We start from the raw sequence: 15,175 nt of genomic DNA, 5'->3' as shown, positions 1-15,175 counted from the left end.
TTAAACATTCTTTCATGTTCCTCATTTCATTTTCAAAATATTAAAAATTTGTACAATAGCAGTACTGTTGATCTTCAAGCTGTCAGAGTGTTCCCTATATTTTTTGTAAAATATTAGTTTAGGTATTCTTTTTGGCATTAAATAGTAATTAGAATTAAATCCGAACATGTTTAGGAGCACTTTTATCAAGATTCTAATAATTAAATGATCGACTCAGTTTGAATATTCTTTTTAAAATAAAATTAAGCTCGGAATACATGTACAGAATCGCCCTATGTGGAAGACTGGAGACTAATTAAAATTACTTAAAGAGGGCGTTTCTTTGAATCTACAGGCTTAAACTACTAAGTCAAACATTGTTTTTTAAAAAAATCCCTAAAGACCTCTGACTAAATTCACCATTAACAGTTACTTTAATATTACTTTAGCCGTTTAAAAAAAAGTAAGAGTTCATTTTGTATTCGTTTACGGCATTCACGTGAGAATGTCGTCTCACGTGACATGGGAGTTTGAAAACGTATTAGTTATCCCGGCAAGCCTTGCGCTTTCTTTCTTTTTTTTTCCTGCCTCCTGAGCAAGATGTCTAAGCGAGGTAAGGCCTGTTAAACCGCGAGATGTCTGGAAGGGAATCCTCCTTCATCGCTCTAGTTTGGAAAGATATTAGGGTTTTTTTATCAAGCATTATTGATGGGTGAAAGTTAGGCTTCTGACGAGATGAGTATTTTCGACGATCCAGCTCAAAAATAATTTTTTTGGGTTCGTGGGATTGGAGAAAACCATTGAGGAGGGCGGGAAGGTGAGAAGTTGATTGGAAAGCAGTAAACTTGTAACTTCAGCTGCTTTAATAGGATTTTACTATATTATATTTGCGACGTAATCTTTTCCAGACGGCGTGCCCCAAATACTGGCCAGCCATCATCCCCTATGTTATTTTTATTGCAGTTCCATAGATTAGTATTTCACAACTAACAAGTTTTAAGATATGTCGACTTCAACTCCCAGAGTTCCCCAACCAGCGTGGAAAGTTGCAGTCCATATATCTTAAAGTTGCCAAGGTTGAGAAACCCTGCCTTAGATCTTTGAGAGGATAAATGAATTATTTATGCTTCGCCCATTTGGGTGATGAGTGATATGCAATCCCCCCCCCTTTTTTTAAAAAAAAAACAGTATGGAGATTAGATAGGCTTCATAAATCAGTAGAGTAAAACAGTTATTTCTTAGTAAGTGAGGGGGGAAAATTCCTGATTTTAAGACTCAAAAATCAAAATGTAAATATTGGCATATTTTTATTGTTTTAATAAAAACTCCTGTGCGTTTTTAATAGGACGTGGTGGTTCGTCTGGTGCGAAATTTCGTATTTCACTTGGTCTTCCAGTGGGAGCTGTTATCAACTGTGCAGACAATACAGGTATGTCTTAATTGGGTTAATTTGAATAAATAATTATGGGCAGCAAGTCTGGGGGTTTTCTTAAAGCACTTTTAAACTGATCCTTAGCCAAAAGAGCTCCCAAGAGCAGCTTACAAGTAACAGGGTTCAGACTCAATTTCTTGATTAGGGTGGGGTAAGACAGGCAGCATAATCAGTCCTGAAGTAGATGGGAAAATGCTAGTTCTAATATCCTGAATATTGGATTGGTGAATATTTAAACTTTGTGGGTAATTGCAACATTCATGGTAGGAGATCAAACTTAATGTTTCCTCTACGTTTGGACAATGGACTGTATTTCTGAAATTGATGAAGCTTCTGTTTGTCCATCATGTTTGTCCATCCTAGGTGGTAAAATGTATTATATAAATTAAGAAATATTCTTTAGTTCCATTAGTTACTGCACAAATCAATAAACAAATCAATAAACAAATTTACTCTCCATAGAATGGAAATAGTCCAGTTTAGTTGAATTCGAACTAGGTGATGTTTGGGTGCTTTATTCTAGTGGAAGTGGGAAATATACAAGCTAATATTTATGAGAGTTAACTTCTTACTCTGAGGAAAGGGTATCAGTTATCAAAACAACAAACTCTCAAACTGCTATTTTCCGTAGAAGAGTGAGGTAGCCAGCCTTCTACATAAAAAGGGTGAGAAAGTTTGATTGTGACAGTATTGTAATGGGATAAATAAAGCAGGCAGGAGTTTTGCCATTTTAAAATTGCCATATATAAGTTGAAAGTAGTGTATTCACTTGAATTATTACCTCCCTTCTAGTACATATTAAAGCTTGTCATTCCCTGAATTAACTTTTTACAGTTCAGAATCTAAGAGGAGAGAACTCTGGCATTATCCCTATCCAGTTCAGCTGGGGGAAAAAATCCTAGTAAGTTCAATTGTGAGCCATAGCAGTCATGCTAAAAGAACAAGTGATGCAGACTAGAAGCAATGGGTTTTCCCTTCAAAAAGCACTTGTTGGGTCTGTTTTCCAATGGCCCAGGGAGTTGTCGTGGAAGGGTAAAGAAATAGCATTACTTTTGGGTGAGGTTACAGCTTGTGCTGCTCTTCCTCAATCGGTGATGCAACAAAAAATTGGAGAAGTTCCCTTTATAACTTTGATACAAAGTGTTTACTAACAGCAATAATCCCTTTATTTCACAGGAGCCAAGAATCTGTACATAATATCAGTCAAGGGAATTAAGGGGCGTCTGAATAGACTGCCAGCTGCAGGTGTGGGGGACATGGTAATGGCTACTGTCAAGAAAGGCAAGCCAGAGCTGAGAAAGAAGGGTGAGTGATGGAATAAACAGGGTATATTGATTTACAATCTTGTTTTCGTTATTTTGGGACTGCAAGTTTTAGAGAAAAGCAGTTGGAAGAAACTACAGTTACAATCTACTAATCATTACTTATATCTAACATTTTCAGCATTAAAAATAATTAGAGGTGAGAGGGTTGGATTTAGTGATCCTTGTAGTAAATATATTGATGGGATCTACATTAGTTCTAACTTAACTATAAAGTGTTTTTGCCCTAAATGATTCACCTAAGTTGGAATCTAGTTTGGGTTCATTTTGAATTAATTTATGAATCGGATTGTGTTTCCATCTTCTCAATTCATATATTCTAGAAAAACATATTTTTCCTTTGGGAAAATCAATCTATAGTTTATCCAGTTTAGATTGTATTTTAGCAGAGTACATTAATTTAGGCCAGAATGGAATATAATTTATGCCAGGAATATTGTAAGTGGTGCATATCTATTCTATCTTCCTCAAACAATAATTCTCAGTTTCCAGAATAGAGGGGCTGACTGAGTTGTAGTCCATAACAAAGGTACTAGACAAGGAAAGACTATTCTATTTTCTAATTTCCCCCCAAAAGGTGAATATTTTATAATAATATAAAATCATATACTTTACTATAAAGTTCTGTCTATTAGAAATCTTGTTTGAGCACCAGAACCATAGCTAGAGGCCTAAGAGATGATCTCTTCAGAGTGAAGTATTTCCAAAGTGCTGTTTACTAAATGGTGTAAGCACATAAATTAACTGTTGTTGACATAGAATTTAATACTACTTGGAACATATTTTTTATTCTAATTTTTCTGACACATGCATTTAGGGGTTTTAGGTTTTATCTATGCTGAAATGATATGTATTTTAATAAGGTTGATCTGATTGTTTTCAGTTGCAACATGTTCCTTTTTATAACTCTAAAGAAACCAACGCTCAATTTCAAATTTCAGGTGTTGTATACTAAACTACTGATTTTGAACTTTTTCATAGTGCATCCAGCAGTTGTGATTCGTCAGCGGAAATCATACAGGAGAAAAGATGGGGTATTCTTGTATTTTGAAGACAATGCAGGAGTGATTGTAAACAACAAGGGAGAAATGAAAGGTATTGCCGCCGAAAGGAACCAAAAAATTAAAAAATTATATTTTGCTTCTTGCAAAAATATTCCGTCTGTGTTAATACTTATTCCAGTGAACTAAAGAATTGTAATTCACAGATTAGTTATTTATCAGTCCTTCATACAATTACAGAGGATTTAGATGAAATGAACTGGCTGGATCTGTTCCAGTCTGGATCCATGCCAGGCTATGATATTTTACTGTAAACAATAGTAATGGGGAATAAACAGTTAATCCTATCATTTCTCCAACATGACATGTCTCAAAGCTCAGTTCTTAACTGTTTCAATTAAGCCTCTAGGAAGCTGGGAGAGGTCCTCTATTGGTCTGAAATGAAGAACCTATATGTGGGTGATATTTATTTATACATCAGTATCCAGATTGCTGAAGATGTTACAGAAATATTGGAGATGTAAGAGTCTGGACAGGCCCATGCAAGCTGAAGCTAAATTCCAATATAATTACTCTTTGTCCAGAAACATTCCAGCTCACTGAGAGTTCTAGTTGTACTTGGAATGGAGTGCAACCTGGTGATTTCCTGGACATAGAGCTTTGCTGGAGAGCAGGCAGGAGATATGACAGTCTTTGTCTAGCTAGTATGTTAGTTGCAGGCCTACCTGGACTGTAATATATACACGGGCCTATCTCTGAAGATAAGATGGTACATAATTCAAAAGCCAGAACCCTAGTGAATGGGTATCATTACAGCACTATAACACTTGATTGTCTGGTCATTATATTGGCTGCTAGAAAATTTAAAATGCTGGGTTTGATTTGTAAAGTTTTCCATGGCTTGAGTCAATATTGTATACTTGTTAAATTGTCCCAGATAACATTTGCTTGGTTCATGTGTACAACTTGGGAGGAGATATAAGAAATCAAAAGGACATGGATGTGAAGCTAGTCCTTTTCTGGAGTGGTCTCATTGCTATAGAATGACTTATTAAAATGTCCTGGGCACTCATTAAGGTTTTACAAAACTAGCACAAACTAATAAAGAGCAGAAGCAAGCAACAAAGAAAGAAAACAGAAGAAAAGCAAAAGTGTAGAAAGAAAGAATTAAAAAGAAAAAATAAAAGCTTACAATTTCTTTTGCAGCAAATATTAAGTACAGCATTATTTCTTACTTTATGTTTATAGTAAGCCCCTCATTTTCTATTTTCCAATACTTCTCTAACCAAAACCACAACATGCATTTTCTGTTTCATGCAAAAATGTCTATAAAGAATTTCCAGTTAATCATAAATGTAGATATTTATTTTTATGATGGTATTGGGCTGCTACTGCTAAGTAACATTTCTGGGTTTTTTCTTTATTTTTCCAGGCTCTGCTATCACAGGCCCTGTAGCCAAGGAGTGTGCAGATCTTTGGCCCAGAATTGCTTCCAATGCTGGCAGTATCGCATAAATATATTTGTTTGTAAAAATCAAATAAAAATGATTGGCTCAAGATTTTGTGATGTGAATATCTTCTATATTATAGGGAAAGAAACAAACTTTCTGAATTAGCTTGGATATTATTAACAGAATATTGAATCAGAAAAGCTCACACTGTTTGATGTGCTGTTTTAATCTTGGTGCAAATCCATTTTGATAGAGAAGCAACCTAGCGAACCGTGGCTCTGGAGCCGCATGTGGCTCTTTCAGCCTTCTACTGCCGCTCCCAGTCCTCCACCATTTGCAGAGAGAGACAGGCACTTGCTCTCTCTCTCTCTCTGTCTCTCTGTGATCTGCTCAGCTCAGCTGGCCTCAAGCTGTTCTCCAACAAACTGACAAAAGTATTGGGCGGGCTCCCTGCCCTTGCTGCATCGCAGCAGAAAGCAGCAGCTCTCTCACACACACAAAGACACACTTTTACTTACTTAGTGGGGAAAGAGGACTGGCAGACCAAGGGCAGGAGAGAGCCAGCCCAATAATGTGTGTCACCTTGTTGGAAAACACCGTGAGGCCAGGTGAGCAGAAGATCGGAGAGAAGATATGAATATATGTTGTCCTTACTGGACTTTTAGTAAAGAACGTTTAATGAAATATTTTGATATTTTTTTTAATAGATGAGGTATGGGGATAATTATGCTGTATTTAAAGATGGTAGATAAGCTACTAAAATTGTTTTCACCTGTTGGGATGAAGGAGAAGAGTTTTTTCCCCCTCTTCGGCATAAAAAATTGTTTTCTTTGTAGCAGTTTATTGATTTCATAAATGCAACACACTATAGTTTTTTTATACATAGCATAAAGGTAAAAAAGGATATATGCAGTTTTATCTTCATTTTAGATGTCAAAAGGGTTTTGTGGCTCCCAATGTTTTCTGTGAGAAAAGGGTCAAAGTGACTGAGCGTTTAAGGTTGCCAACCCCTGGTATAGGGTTTCCTGCCTGAGGAGGGGGTTGGACTAGATGACCTCCAAGGTCCCTTCCAACTTTATTATTGTTATTATGAACTCTTGAGTTTGAACAACATTAGGGTCCACCTTTTAGAATGTTGTAATGTTAGAAATAGATAAAGGAGAAACATTTGTGTAATTTATTATTTAAAACACAGAAGAGATATATGTAACTACGATTATGTACAAAAAAAGAGAAGAATTATTTGGTCTGCAGTTGTCCAGTGATACACTAACTCCTTCAATAACATTGTTTGATTCACTAAAGAAGCTGTGAACTCAGCTGTGGGTCCTCACGCTCCAGCTAGATACAGTACATTTTTGTGCTAGGCATATCTCCAGGTTATACAGGATAGGCAACGACATGCTGACTGAGCTGTCTTTGCCCCTGCCTTCCCCACTGAGTAAAGTTGACTAGATTGTATCATTTCAGCAAACTAAATGAAAGAAAGGTTAACATGGATACACCCATGTGATCTTTTAAAAAAAATATTGAACAGTTTACCCAGCATAGGACAATACAACCATAAATTGAATTGTAATATGCTCCTGTTCATAATACATGAATGATTATTGCATTGTACAGTACATAATCTTTGGAGGGTTTTAAAGAACAAAAGAATACCTCATTTGAATTGCAGTCAAATATAGTGTCAGTTATATATATTACATGAACCTGGCATAATTCAGGAAGGTGTTATGTACTTTTTTCTACGTACCATCTACACTATTATTCAAAAGTGGGAACTTAACATTTTTCAGTCTCAGCGATTTCACTGACAAACATGAATGAAGTATGGGACTGGTTATTCATTTCTTTTAGGCTACAGTACTACTTTTGAATGTTCCATAAATATATCTAAAAAGATTGCCTTGCGCTACAGTTCATGTATAAGGAATTGTGAGCTGTGCAGTACTAAAGGAAATTCTCCAAGGGTAGAAGGGCAAGTTATATGTTGAAAAAAATTTAAACTAGGAATCCTACTTAAATGTGGATTAGTAAAAGTTTTTAAAGATTTCTATTGTGCAGGAACTATGGTAGATTCATTAATACAATGTAAAACTAAGGAGTAATGAACTATACTAAAATAAATACTGCACGAATGAAAAAACTATGCCAGCTTCACGTTGTTAGGGAACAATTGTCTCTGTTGACAACATCACAGAGACTCTAGTAGGGTAATAATGAGAGTTGCTAGGAGAGGTAGCATATATGAGATTAGTACAGTTTAGTGTGACAGTTGGCTTTTTCTCTTCTAATTATGGCTTGTATTACACGGAGATGTCTACAAAAGCAAAAGGAATTCATCCTTGATGGTGTGGCAGTGGACACCATTGGTAGCAGCTATGCCCACATCCTGCCCAAGTTGTGGTCTGCATTGCCACCTTATAATGCTCAGTTAGATATCCATGCTGCTAGCTATTTCTCATCTCCAGTGGTCAAATCACTGCTAAAAAGGACAGAGCAGGTAATGGCATTTGAAAGTTGAAATGGAAAGCAATAGAGTAGATGAGCAGCAGGGCTAAGAGATATAACTTAATGCAATTTAATATGCTAGACCGTAGTCCAGATTCCAAAGACTTGTAGACAACATGATACTTTAAAACTTGCTGAAATCAATTTTCTGATACATTTCTGTGGGAAATGGGTCAAATAAAGATACATGAAATATTTGAATAGCTTAATAAATGTAAAGTGGGTGGGGCGCAGTGACCTAGCAGTTAAGATACTGGATTTGTCGAACTGTTGGTTTGAGACCGAAGCCCTACATGACAAAGTGAGCTGTTCTTGGCACAACTCCTACAACTTATCTACATGCAAATGCAAGTAGATAAATAGGTACCAGTTTGATGGGAAGGTAACTGTTCCATGAGTCTGGGTGTATAGTCATGATGGCTATATGACCATGGAAGGTTTTTGGGATGCTGGCTCCCTCAACTAGGAAATGGAGATGAACACCACCCTGGCATTAGATAGGACTGGACAGAGAAAATCTTTATATATTTAAAGTAGAACTCTACCCAACACAGAATACCTAAAACTCAAAACAAAATCTCTAAAAATATAGCTTCAGCTATATATTATTACCTTGGCTATCAAAATAAGAAATATGATTCTGGCTGCAAAATGCTGGCCTCTTACTCTGATAATCCACAGAGTAACACATTCCTTTCTTTAATTAAAAACAAAAATCTTCTCAAATTTATTTAGGTTTCTAGAATAATTGGATACCATAACTGGATACCATAAATTTAATTTGTTCAGAAGATAACCCCTATTAAATAAGAAGAAAACCCAATTAAAAACTGTTTATGCCTCCAAAATCTCAGATGCTGATTTCTCCTAACTTATAGTACAGAATATTCTTCTTTTATGTGTTCTTGCACACAGCTTCTTGATTTTTCAGAAGAGAGATGGGAAATGGTGGGCAATAATGGTCTGTTCCTTGGACAGAGATTAGCCCAGACTGGTAACTGGTTCATAACACACACTTTAGAAAGTTATTAATTGTAAATGCTATGCTGTTTCCAATATTAAGATTTGATTTTTTTCTTCTTAGAATGTTTGGTCTTCACACTTGATGTCACAGCTCTCTTTATGATCTCACTTTAGATATTACCCATTGCCTCACATTTAAGAAAAAATATTCCATAATGATAAAAATTAAAACCAGCCTTCTCTCTCTCATACTCTGAATATCTACCATCACTACATATTCATTTGTTTTTAAACTGAATTAATTGGGCTTTGTTTTTCTTTTGTTTGACAGACTCGTGGCGGCACCTCTAGGGATGGGTGGATAGTGGACTATTTCCATATCTATGGGCCAGGCCAGAGGTATTTGAACAGGAAAAACTGGGCAGGAGCAGGTGAATAAAGTGTTGCACCCATCTCTTTCTCTATCTTTCATTTCACCAGCAGCTGTTTATCTTCTAAACTTTTAAAGTAATTCAGGAATGTTGATAATGTCTATACTGAAATTACATTTCATGGCACAAGTGAAAAAGCTATTGTTTAGGTATTTTAATAAATACATAAATATATTAAACTAAACTCCATGTTTAAAATAAACATTGAGCATACCAAACAGAATAGTAATAGGCAGACAGTTCATATACTATTAGGAACAGAAGACTCTTTTTGGCTTAACAAAAATACAGCATCATAACTCCTTAAAATGAAAAGCCAATTTGAATAATTTCCTCCCTTGCAAATGAAACTTAATTTTAATCTGTGTATCACAGGAGTTCTTTTATACTGTAGAATCATACTTGCCTGCTGAAGGCTTGTATTGTTAAGAGAAAGAACAAAATGGAGGAAGTTTTGATAGTGTGCCCTCTTTGGTTGAACATACTGACAAAAACTTATCCAGCTTTTCCTGGACTAGCCATTTGCTGGTTTGCACGAACAAAATGGGGAACAAATGCTACAGCAAATTTTGAGAGTGATGTTACTTTGTCTATTTTTTACAACAACAAAAAAAAAACCCCTGAGGACCCCCGGCTTAAAACATTATTCCCAGAGGAAACTCCCAATTCTAACTTTATAAGCCAATGTCCCACTTTGCTTCCTTTTACTCATGTCACTAAGGGCTGTAGTATAGGGTTTTTAAAAGATGAGATTTTTTTCTCAAGTTTCTGAATAAACAAAATTTTGCCATGTTTTAATTGCATTGGACTCTGTAAACTTTCTCAATATTTTTATAGCAACAAGAAAAAGAAATTTAAGATACATAATGTTCTTAAAATTAACATTGTATGATCACAAAATAATACACATGTATCTGCTTATTATTGTATTAATATTTTAATGACTCTGTCCAGAACTGGACAGTAAGTTGAAGCTGCTATTCCACACATTCTTACTGAGGATTATTGATTGTTATTTAGAAATAGATTAAGTTTAAGATTATTATTTTTTTGCCATATTTGATTGATACTCTAAACCAGCAGTCCCCAGCCTTTCTCCCTTTATGGACTGGCGGTGGCAGAGGCAGGGGAGGGAGGATAGTTTCATACATGCAACCTAGTTCCTGCACATGTGCAATGAAGCTTCAAACCACTCGCATGCCTCTTGCAACATTGGGCATTGATCAATCAATGTTCTTTGTTTTTCGGTTGAGTGGAGAAGAATACTGATTAGTCATAATGATCTCTGCTTGTTCTCCCAATGAAGGTCACAGAAATGAAATTTAACTTGTGTTTTTCAATGTACTTTGGAGGGATTATAGAGTGGAAATGGTGGGGGGGGAGTAGAAATTTAGGATACAATAATCCATTGCTGATAGGGCAGTTAGGTTATGCAAAGTAAAAGAAAAAGAAGGCAGGTATTGAAGATAATGGTGTGTGTTTGTATACAGGTTGCACTTTCCAAACATACTTCAATCTATTTTGGATGGATGATCATTAGTATTTATTTTTATACAGGTCACTCTCCAGAGCAAGTGGCTGGTCACCATCTATACTTGATGGGTGCAAAGCCAGCAACAGGTTGGAATGGGCGATATGGCTATCGCCGTAATACTCCTGATCTTCGCACACGCTCTTCTTGCTTTGGTGAAGTAACATGGCTCCCCATCCACTGAAAAACATCAGTTTATATCAATCTGTCTCTTCTTCTAACTTAAATGCTCTTCATATGTTTTGTTCTTGATTTTTCCAAAATAATAAAATACTTTTAATTTCTTACTTAACAGTTTGTTGCTTGTGGAGAAGGGAAATTCTGGCAGAAGATTACATTAGGACAGCATTTTCCTAACTGGGCATGGTAGATGTGATGCTTTGGGGAGGATGAAAGCTCTATTGTAGTCCAAGATGGGGAAGGAAAAAAATATAAACCAAAATTCTGCCCGTGACAATTGTATATTTTGTGCTTTGTGACTTTTGTTTTCGGGGCAGAAAATGTGTTCAGATTAACTATATGTTAAAGCATATAACTATACTGCTTTGGGTTTCAAGGAGCATTGAACAGCAAATCTGAATCATTTTAATTAGCTATCTAACCGTTTCTCATTCCTGTCATTTCTATTCCATACATATGAACTCTGATAGGAAAATATCTGTGTACTAGAGTGACCAGGCAATAGTGATTCAGAAATAACACTATAGAGGCAGGGGCAGATATATCACTTGCCTATTTGTAGAATCTGAGGTATATTTTTTTTACATTAAGATCTGCTTAATACATAAAGAAAAACAATATGCATCAAGCATGCACACTGGAAATGAATCATACAGTATTACATTTGTAATTATGGCCATTTAAATTTCATGGAACACAAATTAGGTTAATGTTAAAATTGCGGCTATGAAACCACCATTGCAGACACACAGAATCATTTCCAAAATTATAAACAGAAATACCAGCCATATCTCTAGTAGTAATAGCAATATCACAAACACTAGGTATTGTATAGTGGGCTTCAGTAGGCAAGGAGCAGACCAGCATACTTACTACATCATTTATTGACTCAATTGGAACTGGAACTGCAGGCAATTTCCTGTAATTTATACTCTGAGCCCACAGGGCCTTAACCAATCACAAAACATGGAAAGCCCGCCCGAATATAAATGTTCAAAGTTTCCTCCAAAAACAGTTGGAGTTAACAGTCAGTTTCACTTTACAGGGCTTAACACTACTTTATATACTCCATGGATCTTGGTGGGCCGCTGTAATGTTATTGGAGAGTCCTGTTCAAGTGGAGTATTATCCCTCTCTTGTTGAACAGAGTCGTGATGGCCATTTTGGTCGCCCGAGAATGGTGGCGGCTCTACGGCCCTTTGTACCTCCATTTCCCCGGAAGCGCCATGGGTGGTTTAGGCAAACTCAGAGGAAAACAGTTCTCTTGTGTGTCTGATAAAACCTCGGGATTCTCACCCGGGACTGGCCCGGCCTGTCAATGCCACAACTGATCAATGTGGCATCTGACCATACGATCATTTCCCAGAATAACCTCGTATGACAAGGGCCCCATTATCTTAGTTATCCTAGCTGCCACCCAAGGTGCCCCAGTTCCATAGTTCCTGGCCCAGACCAATTCACCCAGCTATAAGTTCCTGGGGGGCTTCGGCTGAGCCGTCTCTACCGCTACTCTGGGTGAAGTCGGCCCAGTTTCGTGGTGAGCCAGCGGCCCCACCTCAGCTCCGCTGGACTGCGACCTGTTGCTGTACTGGGAGTTGTGTGTTGACACAGGAGGAAGTTTGCCAGGCAGTGGTTCCAGTCCCCAGTCGTCATCCGCTTGAGTGCCTCCTTTGTGGTCCTGACCATTCGTTCAGCCTGACCGTTGGTCGCAGGGTGGAATGGAGCAGATGTTACATGCCAAATCATGTTGGCGTTGAGGAAGGATTGAAACTCTCCTGCTGTGAATTGGGTCCCATTTTTGGACACTATTACATCTGGCAGACCTGTGTGGCAAACAGTCGGCACAACTCAATGATGACCCTGGTTGTTGTCATCGATGAGACTGGTGCCACTTCCACCCACTTGGAATAACTGTCTACTACAATTAGGAACACCTGCCCTTGGAAAAGGCTCGTAAAGTCAATGTGCACCCGTGCGTGGGCGTGCGTGGTCTCCCAACAGTATACTGGTGCTTGTGGCATCTCCAGTCAGATTTCTTGGCAGGCCTGGCAACTTGTTACTTGATTTTCAATGTCCTTGTCCACAAGTAACTCCTGGCTAGAGCCTTCATTCGAACAATTCCTGGGTGCCCCTCGTGTAAGGAATCCAGCACCCTGGAGCGAAGACTGGGTGGAATGATGACCCTGCTGCATCACAGCACACATCCCTTGTGGGCTGACAGTTCGTGTTTCCGAGAAGAGTATTGATGGAACTCAGGGCCTGGCCGGGTCTCTGGCCATCCATTTAACACCCAGTTGAGAATGCGGCTAAGGGTTCTGTCCATGGTGGTTTCAGCTGCAATGTCCCCTGCATGTAGGGGTGTTTCAGGCAGGTCCTGGATCGCCAAGATATGACAAGCTGGGGCTGGGTCCAGATCAGTCTGCAGTAGAGGCAGTTGGCTGAGAGCATTGGCGTGGCCCATTTCCTTACCCGGCTTGTGGACTAGCCGGTACGATTATGTAGCCATGAAAATGGACTATCTAATATTCGTGGCAACAGGATCTGCGGTGTCTGTTTGTCTGCAGTGAAGAGACCCAGCAGAGGTTTGTGGTCTGTAAAGATGGTGAAGGTCCATATAAGAAGTCGTGGAACTTCTTAATGCCAGCCACTATGGCGAGGGCTTCCTTGTCTATCTGGGCATATTTCCTTTCAGCCAATGATAACGTTCTAGAATAATATGCGATGGGGGCCTCTCTACCATTTGGCATCCTGTGGCTTAGTACTGTCCCAAGGCCATATGGCAGTGGTGGCGAACCTATGGCACGGGTGCCAGAGGCGGCACTCAGAGCCCTCTCTGTGGGCACATGCGCCATCGCCCCAGTCCTAGGCCTTCAGCTGGGTTTAATAAAACCTTTTCGCTTTAGGCCTCCGCCATGTACAAAAAAAAACAAGGTTCAATCAGTCAATTTCAACTTCTCGCGGGAAAAAAAAAGATCTTGCAAAGTTGGAATTGATTGATTGAACTCTTTAGTCCCACCCAGTCTGTCGTTACCACCGCAGCCACACCCACCCAATGGGCCACGCCCACCCAACTGGCCACACCCAGCCAATGGGCCACACCCACCCGGCACTCGACGATGCATAAGTGGGTTTTGGGTTGCAGTTTGGGCACTCAGTCTCTAAAAGGTTCGCCATCACTGCCATATGGTGAAGCGTCCCAGGCTAGTGTTACTGGTAGGTTTTCGTTGAAATGAGCTAGGACGGAGTCCGAGGATAGCAATGATTTTACCGCCTTGAACACTTTGTCTTGGGTGCTCGACCAGACCCAGGGTACTTTTTTATCCAGTAGACGATATAGCGGTTCTGCCAGGGCAGCCTTATGTGGCAAGAAAGAGTGGTAAAAATTGAGCAAGTACAGGAATGTTTGTAGCTCCCCCTTGGATTTAGGTGTGGGGGCTTGCTGAATTGCCTTTAGCTTTGCTTCAGATGGGTGAATTCCAGCAGCATTGATGAGGAAACCCAGGAATTCTGTGGATTCCATGCCGATCTGGCACTTTTCCTTTTTTAGTTTTAGGCCTGCCTCGCGGAAACGTTGGAGTACTGCACAGAGACGTTCTGCCAGGACCGCCGCTGACTCCCCCATGATCAGGACATCATCAGAATATGGGCAGATGCTGGGAATGTTTCTCAGTGTTTGTTCCATAATACTTTGGAATAACCCAGGTTCTATGCTTTTTTTTTTCCCAAATTTTTTTATTAATTTTGAAATATCCCCCCGCATACAAATATAAACATACATTAATACAACTTTAGTATTACTAATTTTAACATACAAACATAAACGTTAATATTGCAAAACAGCCCGGCAACCCCCCCTCTCCGCGTCCACCCTCTTTTCTCCTCCTTCAACCTTCCTACACATCCCACCTCCTTCCCTCTCCTCTTCCTTCGGACACAGTTTAGGGGTGCTAACCGAGCATCAGCTCGGCAGCACCCCCTCCCCGAATCTGCCCTCTTTTCCACTACCTTCCTACTTCCCTCCTATCTCTCCTCTCCCTCCCTTCGGACACGGTTTAGGGGTGCTAACCGAGTGCCTTCTATATTTCTCCATACATCAATACTCCTAATTTAATACTCATTCCTACATTAATACTCAAAATTATTTTATTTCTATTTCTACCCTCCCTCTCACCCCCCCCCCCCGGACTTCCCAGAACTGATTACAGGGTTAAACACACATCATCCCAAGTCTAAATGTTACTACCCAAATATAAAGCAATCAAGTATAAACATACTTTAACTCAAATAAAAACAATCAAATATAAGCATATAAACATATAAACTCTAAGCATATAATCTATCCATCTTCCCCAAACCCAAATATCTTAAAGT

At 38.7% G+C, this 15,175-nt stretch overlaps 2 protein-coding genes and 1 non-coding gene across 3 annotated transcripts; all 3 read left to right on the top strand.

Moving 5' to 3' along the window:
• Window positions 1-524: 524 nt before the first annotated feature.
• RPL23 (ribosomal protein L23) lies at window positions 525-5,292 on the top strand. The gene is made up of 5 exons (XM_015814766.1): window positions 525-592; window positions 1,325-1,408; window positions 2,588-2,716; window positions 3,715-3,828; window positions 5,167-5,292. The coding sequence occupies exons 1-5, from the start codon at window positions 580-582 to the stop codon at window positions 5,247-5,249; spliced, it is 423 nt and encodes a 140-aa protein (XP_015670252.1). The 5' UTR covers window positions 525-579; the 3' UTR covers window positions 5,250-5,292.
• On the top strand, window positions 2,383-2,516 carry LOC114922499. Its single transcript, XR_003810412.1, has one exon. It is a non-coding gene; the product is annotated as a small nucleolar RNA SNORA21 (small nucleolar RNA).
• A 2,192-nt stretch (window positions 5,293-7,484) lies between the features above and the next one.
• On the top strand, window positions 7,485-10,830 carry CUNH17orf98 (chromosome unknown C17orf98 homolog). Its single transcript, XM_015814770.1, has 3 exons — window positions 7,485-7,691; window positions 8,994-9,093; window positions 10,651-10,830. Exons 1-3 carry the CDS (start codon window positions 7,485-7,487, stop codon window positions 10,806-10,808), a joined length of 465 nt encoding a protein of 154 aa, XP_015670256.1. The 3' UTR covers window positions 10,809-10,830.
• The last annotated feature ends 4,345 nt before the right edge of the window (window positions 10,831-15,175 follow it).

The sequence above is a fragment of the Protobothrops mucrosquamatus genome, unplaced genomic scaffold (genome assembly GCF_001527695.2).
Source record: "Protobothrops mucrosquamatus isolate PMUCROS unplaced genomic scaffold, P.Mucros_1.0 scaffold283, whole genome shotgun sequence".
NCBI lineage: Eukaryota > Metazoa > Chordata > Lepidosauria > Squamata > Viperidae > Protobothrops > Protobothrops mucrosquamatus.
Note: the sequence above shows the minus strand (reverse complement) of the source record. Positions and strands in the feature narration are given on the sequence as shown.

Bases quoted from the DNA above. Each gene is read 5' to 3' on its own strand.
- RPL23 (XM_015814766.1), top strand. The intron at 1,409-2,587 runs GTATGTCTTAAT...TTTATTTCACAG, and splicing joins CAACTGTGCAGACAATACAG to GAGCCAAGAATCTGTACATA. The intron at 2,717-3,714 runs GTGAGTGATGGA...ACTTTTTCATAG, and splicing joins GCCAGAGCTGAGAAAGAAGG to TGCATCCAGCAGTTGTGATT.
- CUNH17orf98 (XM_015814770.1), top strand. From the start codon at position 7,485: ATGGCTTGTATTACACGGAGATGTCTACAAAAGCAAAAGGAATTCATC. The intron at 7,692-8,993 runs GTAATGGCATTT...TTTGTTTGACAG, and splicing joins TGCTAAAAAGGACAGAGCAG to ACTCGTGGCGGCACCTCTAG. The intron at 9,094-10,650 runs GTGAATAAAGTG...ATTTTTATACAG, and splicing joins GAAAAACTGGGCAGGAGCAG to GTCACTCTCCAGAGCAAGTG.